At 40.7% G+C, this 12,519-nt stretch overlaps 1 protein-coding gene across 1 annotated transcript in view; it reads left to right on the forward strand.

The window, feature by feature from the left end:
- ARHGEF4 (Rho guanine nucleotide exchange factor 4) overlaps positions 1-12,519 on the forward strand; it is a 329,119-nt gene that overhangs the window by 251,998 nt on the left and 64,602 nt on the right. The window contains exon 7 of the mRNA XM_032764769.2: positions 6,847-6,986. Coding sequence (XP_032620660.2) covers positions 6,847-6,986 — 140 coding nt within the window. The remainder of the gene's footprint in view (positions 1-6,846; positions 6,987-12,519) is intronic.

Genomic DNA, 12,519 nt, shown 5'->3' on the forward strand with positions numbered 1-12,519 from the left:
CTGAGCTGGCATTGGAGTTGGGAATAATTGTATAATTATAATTCAATTTTAGGCTAGACTGCAGTGCTCTGGGAGGTGTTCCTCTGAGGCATAATTCCTCCATTTGCTCCAGTATAGCACTGTGTGTGGGAAATAATCTGCTACAGCCCCTTTAAAGAGCACAGCATGCTCCTTCCCCTCCACCCATTCCCATTTCTTCACACTGCAGAGAAAAATCAATCACTTTTTCCCTAGCAGCCTGAAGAAAGCTGAACCATTTTTCTTTATTCCACTTTTCTGTTTCTAACATATTTAATTAAGCTTAATTTTTATCGAGCCACATTTGTATTTATTCAAATCTGTTCTCGACTCTAACTTGTCTTCAATGTAACGGCGAGTGTAACCAGTGGCAGCCAATGTAACTGGTGCTATCAACACTGATCAGTGTTCTGAATTTATGCCGCTTATTGTAACACCCCACTGTTGCTCATGTGTGATGAGAGGGCTCAGATCCCTAAGCCCTCCTTCCAATGTTCCTTGTTCTGGTTTCAGCAGCACACAGAAGGGTTTATATGGTTTTGTTCTCCTCTCTCCAGACAATGTCTGCTTCAGGACTAAGAAGAATAACTTATGAGCTAGCATGACAAAGTTTTCCATTTGCCGTAGTATTTTTGTGACATAAATCCTGAGCTCAGGTTCAGACCTGCAGCAATACAAAGCAGGATTTTGACACTCTGGCAGGCAGCTGTAGTGGTAAATCATGGTCTCTCTCCCGCCCCATGTTCTGCAGAATAGAATCTGTTGTCATAGTAAGAAGAATTTATCTGGACAGCCATCTAAATTCTGGGGAAATTGGTTTAAAATGAATTGGATGTAGTTCAGAGTCTTGTTTTGGGGTGAAAGTTGTTCTTTACTGCTCTGTGTTTTCCCGTGACAGATTAGATTATTGGGCTCGGAGAGAAAAGGAGACAGCCAGCTGTGATCACATCAGTGCATTCAAGTGTGGATGAAAACAAGCATTTGTTTGGGCTGGGGAGAAGGGCGCAGCAAGCTGCCTCTGCTTCCTGTGCAGCATAATGGGTGCCTGTCCAACGAGTACTGTGTACTTGATGAAACTAATGAAGAAACCGAATTACCATTTTAACAATTTTTATCAGGTCCACTTAATAGATTTCTTAGAATAAAGCTTACTTCTTTCCTGCTTGAGCTAGTTACGTCTGTGCATGTTGAATCATTACCTATATTAAGAACCTTCACTTGCCCTACTTCCTTGACTGATTTCCAGTGTGTTGGGTCACTGTTTCAGAGGGTTTTTTTATTTAATAATCAACTCTCAGGATTCCTTTTTCCCTCTTGAGTAAGCTGCTTCAGAACAAAGTCTCTTTAGTCACCATTTTTCTTAACTCTTTCTTCCTGCCTTCTGAACCATTCATAGTTTTGACAAAATATCATGAAAAAATTCTCTCCTGGACAAATTTCCATCACAGACTAAGAACCAGAAACCTTTTGCATTATTACAAGCAATAGAGTTCTCTGGTGAAACTTACCTGTGGCTTTTTGTTTGTTTAGTTAAGTTTAGACAACCAATACAAGATGTTGCAACAGTTTTCAAGGCTGCAGAGAAGGCTAAGGAGGCTGACCCCTGAGTCAAAGTTAGTCAAGACGTGCTAAGAAAAACAAATCTATATAGCAAAACTAAATAAAGTTGGCCAGAGATTTACCCAAGATGTAGAATATTTTAAATAATAGAGCTGTTCTCCATGGAGCTGCCCCCACGCCGCCCCCCAGATAAAGCAGATCATAGTGCAACTGGGAAAACATGACAAAATCAGAAAACTTCAAAGATGTCAGGAAACATTTTTCAGGCTGAAAATTATACTCTGTGTAATGCAGCTAGCTGAGAGGGGGTATAAAGCAAAAGCAATGAAAGCTTGAAGGAATCAATAAGGTGCCATGCTAAGGGAGATAGAACGCAAAGAAAGAGGAGCTTTGATGGGCTAAACAGTGATTCACTCCCATACAAAGCAATCCGTTATGTTCCTGAAAGTGTACCTTTTGTTTCTGTCATTACACAAATTGTCCCCCAAATAGTTCAACAATACAGTGTGTAGCACACACTGTATGTTAGCAGTCCTCAAACTATGGTAGATGTACCAGTGGTGGTAGATTAGTTGATTATAACTGCACTGATTAAAATTATGAAGGTGGCAGTTTCAGTACTTTTGAGTTTTATATGTAATATTCTAGATGTGAGAACTGCTCTCTATGAAAGATACTTTGAACATACATTCAATAGGGTGCCGGTAGCTTATATTTGAAATATGTTTGATGTGTACTCAGGCTTTTGTCAAGCATCCCTTAAAACACTGAATTCTTGGGCAGTTAAACCATTCCACAGCAAACTCCACTTTAATCATAAGGGCATATTGTCCTCAGGCACATATTTTCCACTGAAATTAATTGCAGCTTTGTTTGCAAATGAAAGTGAGACTCAATAGATCTTTGTCACCTTGCAAATTTCTGTTGAATTCAGTAAATTGTCATTTAAAGGGTAAACATTTCAAATGTTTCATTCAGATCTGATGCATACTTCAGTCATTATGATGTAAAATAAATGCATTTCACTGGTTACTAACATGTGAGCTTCAGCACAATGTGATTGGAAATGACTGCATTATTAAACCCTGACAAAACATGACATATAATGGAAGCACTGGCAGAACTGTCATTGCAGTTGTTACTGTAATCTTTGCTGTGCAGGAAATTTTAGACTGTATTTCCAAAGCTTTGCCTTGGAATTACAGGCACAGATCCTAAGCTGGTGCAGTTGACTTCAGTGGAGTTACACTGGTACACATCAGCTGAGGGTCTAGCCCATAGAGCTATTAAGGACCTAATATTGCACCACTGAATTCAATGGGAGCTTTGCCATTGGCTTCAAAGGCCACAAGCTCAGCTCCTTTGGGCTCTTAGTCATATGGCTACCTTCCCATGTTTGGGACCTTTCAAAATGTACCACTTGGCATCTGTTACTTTGATTTGTTGTTCACAGTGATATATCAGATTACATCTTTGGACTTGCTCCTGGCCCACCTATCATTGCAGCTTGTGCTTTGGATATTATTGATTTCCTTTTGGTCAGGCTGAAGGCTTTCTACATATTTCCTGATGATACCAGAGTGTCACTTGTGGATGGTGGTTTTCTTTGGAGAGCAAATAAACTACAAGAAAATACCCTACAGGGAATGATTCTGGACTAGTCCTTGGGAGATGGACTAGATTATGGTTCCGAGCCCGGGAGTCATGACCCCTTTGCTCTTCCCCTACTGCTAACTGCGGGGCTGATCCCAGGATGGTCTCAGGGCGGCAAAGGTTGAGAACCCACGGACTGGATGATCTGATGAGGCTTGATATCTTAATTTCATTTAGCTTTAGTACTGCAATACTAGTGAATCCATTAAGCTGAACTCTTCCATAGGGTGTATTTTATCTGTGTTATGTTTGTAGGCATTGTGTTATTGCCTTTGTATTTTATAGCGTAAAAAGTCTCTTTGGAGTACACTTTGTCACGTAAGCTGTGTATGCTTTATTCTAACAGCAGTTGCTAATCAGAATACAAATGCCAATCAGCATTTTGTTCAGTTATTTCCATTGTTATTGTCTCAGAAAAGTAGGAAGATGATATGCTCTGAGTTTACAAATCAGAAAATGTATATACAATATCTTATGAACGCATAGAATAAGTGAGTGAGTATCGGTCAATACCCAGTACATGTACTTGGTAAAAAGAGAATTTCAGAAAATTGGAACTAACCTTGAGAAAACAGTAGAAAAAGGTTCTATTCTTTAAAGATGATGACCAGTTTTTCCTTGTGTAAAAGTAGCATAAATTACATTTATTCTCTTCTGATATCTAGTCTGTATTTCCACTGGCTTCAGACTCATACTCAGGACTTTAGCACTTGTTTCATCCAATAGAAGGAGACAGGCTTTCAGGAGATGTGCCCTCACTTATGTGAAGTTGCAAGAGTAGAATTACATGCCCATGATGGTAATAGATACTCCTTCAGTGGCAAGTGCTTATTTAGGCAATGAACAGTGCTATTAGATGCTTTACAAGTTCTACAGAAGATCCGCCAGGACAGAGCTTGTGTCATACTGATTGTGCCCATCTGGCCAAGACAGTTCTGGTTTACAGATCTGCTGAAGCTCTCAGTTCACCCTCCTATGAACATCCCCACATTACCAGACCTTCTAACATAAGGCAGGTTCAAGGACTCCTGTCTGCAACTCTGGGCTTGATATTTGGATGGACATCAGAAATAGAGCACTCACATTCTAAAAGGGTACAATCCATCTTTTACCAAAGCAGAAAAGTTTCTACAAGAAGCAGTTACGCAGCAAAATGGAAGTGTTTCTCCTCTCGGACTCACCAATGAAACTCGTCTCCAGAATCAGCTGGGATCCCTGCTATCTTAGAATCTTTACTTACCCCTAAGTCTTCAGGTCTTGCACTCAGTTCTCTGTGAGTGCATCTAGCAGTGATCAGTGGTTTCCATCCTCCGATGGATAACTATACCATCTTCATTCATCCTGTCACGACTTGATTTCTGAATGGGATTCTCAGGTCCTTCCCGCCATTGGTGAAGTTCACACCTTAGTGTGGCTTTAATTTTGTTTTATCATCACTCACACCATACCTCTTGGAACCTCTAGTACATACTCTATGGCCCATCTGTCCATGAGGGTGGCTTTTCTAGCACCCATAATGTCAGCCCAGAAGAATCAGCAAGCTGGGAATGCTCATGGTGGACCCATCATATACTGCATTCTATAAAGAAAAGGTCTTGTTACGACCCCACCCTAGCTTTGTTCCTAAAGTAGTTTCCAAGCTTCTTATGAGTCAGTTAGTTCACTTACTAGTATTTTTTCCAAAACTCCATGCCTCAAATAAAGAGAGATGGCTCCATTATCTGAACATCCAAAGGGCTTTGCTATATGTCTGCAAAGAACAACGTATGTTAGAAAAACATAAACTATTTGTTTCCCTAGCAGAGCAATCAGGGGTCAAGTTATACTGATGCAGACAGTTTCAAAATGGATTTCAGGTTATATTACCCTTCGTTATCAGCTAGCTCAAATTCCCCCTCAGAGACGGGGTGAGACCTCATTCCACTAGAGGGCAAGCTACTTTGGCTACATCTCTGAGAGATGTTCCCCTTCTAGAGATATATAGGGGAGTTACTTGGAGCTCTTTGAATACTTTCATGAGACATTATGCTCTGGTCCAGTCCTCAGCTTCAGATATAGCAGTGGGGACAGTAGTAATACCAGCTATCACTTCTGCATCCTCACACCTACTCCCCAACTGACTACTGCTTGTTAATCTCCCACGAGTGGAATACACATAGACATCAACACTCGAAAAAGAAATGGAGGTTACTTACCTGTAACTGGAAGTTCTTTCAGATGTATGGTCCCTATCTGTATTCTACTACCTGCCCTCTATCCCCTCTGCTGCAGATTATTTGAACTGCAATAAGAATGGGAACTGGAGAGGTGTTGGCCCACACCACCTTTTCTGCCCTTGGTTCAGATATAATGAGGAGAACTATGGTGCATTTGTGGGCCAACAGAAATTGCTTATAAAATATTCCAGACTCAGGTGCATGGTGGGCATGCATATCCGATGTGTGGAATACAGATAGGGACTGTGCATTTCGAAGAACTTCCAGTTACAGGTAAGTAACCGCCATGTATCAAAATTAAAGAGCAAAGGTGGTAATAAATTCAGATGCATATAAGCTGGTATCAGTAAGCTTTAGTGAAGGTGAAACAGCTCCGACCACCCACAATTTCTCCCTGAATCCAGACTTAAGTTTACATTCCCTTGACTTTCCTATTTTTTCTTCTGACTAACTCTGTGCGTTGTTTGCCAAAATAGGAAGAGTATGGTGGTTGAGTTCTTCACTCACCTGCACACAGATTTTGTGATTTTGTGTGAAAATAGCTCTTGTTTTGCTCTTCACTTAGGCCCCAATCTTGCAAACACTAGTGCATGTGCTCAACTTAATGGGCATGTGAGTAGTCCTACAGATCTCAGTGGGCGTATTCATGCATGTTCATAATGGTTTGCAGGATCCGACCATAGTGAGAAAGAACTTGAAATGGGCATGAGTAGTGAACTGTCCTCTTGCAGCACTGGTAGTTACTTTACGTTGGGTTTTAGCCATTTTTGTGTGGCTGCATGTGAGAGTTTGCATTATTAGTGCCTTTGCCATTCCAGGTCTCTGTATAAACTGACAACTTTGATTTCTAATGACATCAGTCGGCACCCCTCAGTCATGCTAACAGAACAGATTGTAAAATAATTCACACCTCTACCCTAATAGATCGTGACCTGATTTAACATGAATTCGGATATAATGTGGTAAAGCAGCAGAGAGCCCCGGGCCCTTTAAAGTGCCACCTGAGCCCTGCTGCTTTACTACATTATATCAAAATTCGTGTGGAGCCCCAAGCCCTTTAAATCCCTGTCTGAGCCCCACCGCCGGAGCTCCGGCGGTGATTTAAAGAGCCTGGGGCTCCCCCCAGTGGCTGGAGCACTGGGCCCTTTAAATAACTGCCGGGGAAACTGGTCCAGTCCGGCACAGCATTCCAGCTCTTGTCGATATGCCATACCAGACTGAACCCGATATAATGCGGTCTCACCTATAAGGCAGCAAGATTTTTTGTCTCCCAAGGACCACATTATATCGGGGTAGAGGTATACTTAAAAATCCAAGATTAATGATCTTTTCCATCTGCTGTCATTCATGCCTCTCTGCTCAGCAGTGTTATTAAGCAGTCCTTTTCTTGTTGTTGCAGTGATCACTGATGGGGCGCTGGATAAGACAGCTCTTGCAGATGACGTGGGAAGCGAGGAGGATCTGTATGAGGACTTTAGGAGTTCCAATCACCGCTATGGCCACCCTGGAGGAGGAGGAGAACAACTTGCCATCAATGAGGTATTGCAACTATAGGTCTATGAAGGAGCAGAAGGGAGTCTGCTTATGGTTTTTGATAGTGAGGCATCACATTGCAGTAGTGTCCTGGATAAATGGGTACAACTCAGTATTCACTTGCTGCGGTCCCCATTTTAATTGCATTATCATCCCAAATTCATATTTGGGTTTTCCATAGAGCTGCTGGCTCCAGAATCGAAGGAATGCTGATGTGATATAAAATGGAACTGCAGCTCCCTAAACTGTGGGTAACTTCAGTTAGGAGTTCCTCTCTTCTCGTGTGTTTTCAGGCAGAAAGGGACTATACAGACATGAGTGAGCAGCACAGGCTGGAATACTTTCAGGGGTGGTGTGATCTGAAGTCTGGTAAACATTTTTACTTAGTGGGGCTAGAATGATGATTTTGAAGCCCTTGGAAGGATTGTTCTGAACGTGTGTTCAAACCTTTCACCTTGAATGCAAGCTTATATCCAATCAAGTAGCATAGTAGTGAAGGGGATGGTTTTGGCAAACAGTTCTTGTAATGCTGACATCAATTTAATTGCTTGTCTCAATGTGTTTCATAGTCTAACTTGTGTGATGAGTATTAGTCAACACACAGTATCTGTCTGTCTGCAAAAGCACAATGCCCTTGTCTAGTGCATTAAAATAGGAATGCTGCTATGCAGTATTACACAATATATAGAATGTTCTTTCCTTTGGGTGAATTAATAAACATTTCATTGGAAGAGCTGAGGACATGCTCCCTATGAACTACAATACAGACTGCTGCACCAAGCGTGCTGTATGCTCTGCCATGTTTTTGTAACCTGCACAAGATGGAGGGGCACTGATAAAAGGTGTATTATGCTTTCTCAGGGGTCACCTATAGCTGGAATGGTGGTGGCTACACCTTATGCCTGTCTCAGAGGCAGCCATAAAGCTTCTAGGAGCTGTATAAGGTAAAGACTTAGAAAAAGCGGGTACAGCAACGTTTAAAAACAGTACAGCACATACTCCTTCCAGCACCAGTCTCCCTGCTCTGTTGGGAAAGTGGAAGCCTTAGGGCTGCTCTAACTTCCACTCTGCTTCCCACAAGCCCTGTGCATGATAGAGAGCAGAGAATAATTGGAATACAGCATGCTTCAGCTACACTGCTACAGTGGAGGTGAGAGCAGGCCCATCATAGGGTCTCTGTCATAGTTCTATACCGGTGAGGAGGCTCCTAATGAAAGCAGCTTATGAGGGGCTGTTTCTGCCCACTTTACAGCCTCTTCATGCCACCACAGCAGCATAGAACTATGAATTCATCCCATTACTGTTTTTCCCCTTATTATCACCAAGTAAACATAAAGAATCTAGAAGAACACCAGCGCATCTAATGCTGTGATACAGATGCGAAAACTGGTAGGATAAAACAAGATTTGCTGCAAAACTATTCTCTTGCTTAGTTTCCTGAGCTGTTACATCCACTTCACTTTGTAATGAAAGGGAATTGGAAGTGACATGGTACACATGACAGCACTAGGAATGCATTTGCCCACATTTAGCTAGTAGCTGAGGTGTGTTTGGCCAGTAGCCTCTGATATGTTTAGCAGCACAGGAAATGTATTCCACAGCATGTACTGGATACATTTCGAGCTATGGAAGGTGTTTACTGCATTTCCTGATTTTTCAAGTGCTTGAGTGTGCAACCTAAACGTTCTTTTAACATAGTTTTTGTATGTAACTTCCTAGTTCTTGGGGCGAGGGGGAGGTTAAAGAGAAAAGGATAAAATATAATATTGTAGAATTACAGATATCCTTAAAGAAATCTTTATACCTTGTGATAAATTCTGAAAAATATTTTGTTTCACTTGGAAATGGTTCTGTTTCTATATCAGATATTCTCTGTATTTAATTTGCCTCATTCTTTTTACTGAAGAGAAGAGCTTTTTTCCTTAAGAGTTCATTGTCTTTGTTAACTGCTTAGCCATCATGTAACTTTGAGAGAGAAAAGGATATTGATTTGTCCAGAGCAGTTGTAACATGCAAAGTTCTTGAAGCATATTTGGATCTGTTGGCATTTCAGTTCCATAGACTTATCAGGTCAACCAGTCAACACTGATTATTTGTTTATTGGCCTGTGCCCTGTAAGCTTGTGTATTACAACTTGTTTTGTTGGCCCAATAACAAGTAGCACATTATTTACCTTGTCCACTAGTTCTGATGGATAATGATTCCATCATTTAGCATCAATTAGCATTAGCAACGTGCCTCTCTGCGTGATGGCCTTCTGGAATGGCAAAGTATGATAGAATACTAATTTCTAATGCAGGGATTTTAAATGGACAAACTTAGAATGGACATTTCTAACACAAACCTTCCTGAATCCCAGCCATCTTGATGAACTTCAGTGGTGCATCAAAGCTCATAGCCTCTATGAAATAAAAGCATTTCTAGGCAGGCTCTAAAGGTTTTCAGTAATAGCCTTAGGGCAATTGCAAGTGAAGAAGCTAAAATATAATCATTTAATAAACTTTTCCAAGCTGTCTTTTCCCTGCTTTATTGAATCTCCATTGGTATTTCATTGGTCTAGAGGAAGGAAACCATGCCAATTTCCTTGCAGATATCCTCATTCTTAGCTATCTTTAAATAAACAGAGAAAGATTTAAATGTATTTTTAAACATTTGGCAGACCAAACGTTCCTTATTTTTAACTTCAATTTTTATCAGTTTGGGATCAGTAAACAATGGTTGTAGAATGGCCATGAAGCCTTTTGTGGAAATAGAATGACTTATTGACAAAGAGGTTTGAGGGACAGAAGAAAAGGGGAAAGGCTTACAGAGCCCACCTAGGAAGAACTGCTCGAGGATGTGTAGGAGCCAAGAAAGAAACCAATCAAAAAGTAATAGTAGAGGATGAGCTGGAATTATATGAACCAATTCTTAAGAAAAGAAAAGAGGAAAAATATCTTTTTGGGGGCCCTGTCAAAGCTTTTTCATGAGCAGAGAGAATGTATTTAAAAGAGATTTTTGATTGAGATGATATTTTTGTTTGGTTTAGTTTGGGGACTTCCAGGCAACAGATCGACACATATCCAAAGTATGATCAGCTGAAAAATATGGCAGGGGGAAGCAGTATTACTCATGCTGTGTAGTTTTTCAGTCCTCCCATATGGAAACATAATATATTGGACACACGTAGCTATAAATTACATGAAATGTGAGGCATATCCATTTAATTTAAGCACTGTAAAATTATGTAGAACCTTGACTGGTTTAGGCACAAAATCTACTTACTCACTCGTACCATGACGGTGACAATAGTGAAGAAAACAATAATATTTTATTTGCTTATCAAATAAAATTAATCAAACTGGGCAAGTAGACTTAGGCATGACTGATTTAGAACATATCAGATCTTAGACAAAGTACTCATTCTACTTTCTGCTATGGGAAAATTCGTTATTGTACCTGAGCATATCTTTGTTGTTTACTAGATGATTTTTCCAAGATCAACAGCATTGATAGGTTGGGTACAGAGGAAGGAATCAAGCCTCTGGAAATTGTCTTTGAATGCGATGACTAAACTGGTCATTTTTTTCTATTTATTTATTTATGTCAATGCACTTAATACATTTGTGTGACATCCTGGCCCCATTAAAGTCAATGATAAATCTAATACATAATACATAGTCAAACTGGGGAGAGGTATCTAGTGGGGTCTTTCAGGGAATATATCCTAGGTCCAGTACTAGTCAATATTTTTGTTAATGACTTGGATAACTGAGTAGAGTATGCTTGTAAAAATTGCATACAACACCAAGCTGAGAGGGGTTGCTAGCACTTTGGAGGGCAGCATTAGAATTCAAAACTACCTTGACAAATTGGAGAATTGGTCTGAAATTAACAAGATTTAATTCAATATAAACATCGTACTGAAGTTAAGAAGAAAAACATCAACTGCACAATTACAAAATGGGGAATAACAGGCTAGGCAGCAGTACCACTGAACAGGGGTTATAGTTTATATTATAGTAACAGAAGTGTCATGTGTAAGAAATGGAAGGTAATTGTCCAGCGCTACTCAGCATTGGTGAGGTCTCAGTTGGAGCACTGTGTCCAGTTCTGGGCATCACACTTTAAGAAAGATGTGGACAAATTGGAAAGAGTCTACAGGAGAGCAACAAAGATGTGGGTGGAAGGGGTTAGAAAACCTGACCTATGAGGAAAGGTTTAGTCTTGTGAAAAGACGACTGAGGGGGGACCTTCAGATATTTAACGGCCATTACAAAGAGGATGGTGATCAATTGTTCTGCATGTCCACTGAAGGTAGGATAGTAGGCTTAATCTGAAGCAGAAACTTCCTAAGTGTAAGTGTAGTTAAATTTTGGAGTAGGCTTCTAAGGGACGCTGTGGAATCCCAGTCACTCGAGGTGTTTAAGAACAGGATAGACAAACTCCTATCAGGAATGGTCTAGGTATACTTGGTCCTGCGTCAGCACCAGGGAATGGACTAGATGACCTCTCCAGGTCCATTCCAACCCTACATTTCTGTCATTCTGTGATCATGCTATATAGTTTAGATCAGTGATTCTCAACCGGGGATCCGTGGCCCATTGTGGCCACTTGGACCCCTGAGCCCTGGCACCCACCAGCTGAAGCTTGAGTCCCGAGCCCCAGCACCCTGCAGAGTAGAAGCCCCATGATCCCCCAGGGCAGCTAGAACCCAGCACCCCATGGAGCTGAAGTCCTGAGTCCCAGCATCCCACAGAGCTGAAGCTTTGAGGCCAGGTGCCCCAAGCCCTAGCAGAAGCCACCCTGCAGGGCAGAAGCCTGGAGCTCCCCAACCCATGGGGCTCCCAAGCACTGCCCCAGTGCTGTGGGGCATACACTCCCTCCCCGCCCCCCCAGCAGCTGAAGTCCAAAGGCTTTCCCTGGGCCATGGAATTTTTATAGCAGGTTGGGGGGGGGCTCCAAGAGAAAAAGGTTGAGAACCCCTAGTTTAAATCACTGGTTTTGCAATATTTTGCGTACGTTTTATTTGTTGTTTCATTGGCTTCAGTTAAGAAACACATTGATCAATACACCCAGAAAATATGTATAATGCTTCTATTTAACAAAATAACTAATGCATAGAAAAGAGATTTCTTTCATGGTATGGTATGAATTATGTGCCTCACTCTATAAAAGAGATAAATACTAGGGCTGTCATGCGATTAAAAAAAATGAATCACAATTAATCGTGCAATTGATTGTATTGTTAAGCAATAATAGAATACAATTTATTTAAATATTTTTCAAAGTTTTCTACATTTTCAAAATATTGATTTCAATTACAACACACAATACAAAATGTACAGTGCTCACTTTATATTTATTTTTTATTACAAGTATTTGCACTGTAAAAAAACTAAAGAAATAGTATTTTTCAATTCACTTAATACAAGTACTGTAGTGCAATCTCTTTATCACTAAAGATGAACTTACAAATGTAGAATTATGTGCAGAAAATAGGTGCATTCAAAAATAAAACAATGTAAAACTTTAGAGCCTGCAAGTCCACTCAGTCTTA

This window comes from Chelonoidis abingdonii, chromosome 8, assembly GCF_003597395.2.
Source record: "Chelonoidis abingdonii isolate Lonesome George chromosome 8, CheloAbing_2.0, whole genome shotgun sequence".
Lineage (NCBI taxonomy): Eukaryota > Metazoa > Chordata > Testudines > Testudinidae > Chelonoidis > Chelonoidis abingdonii.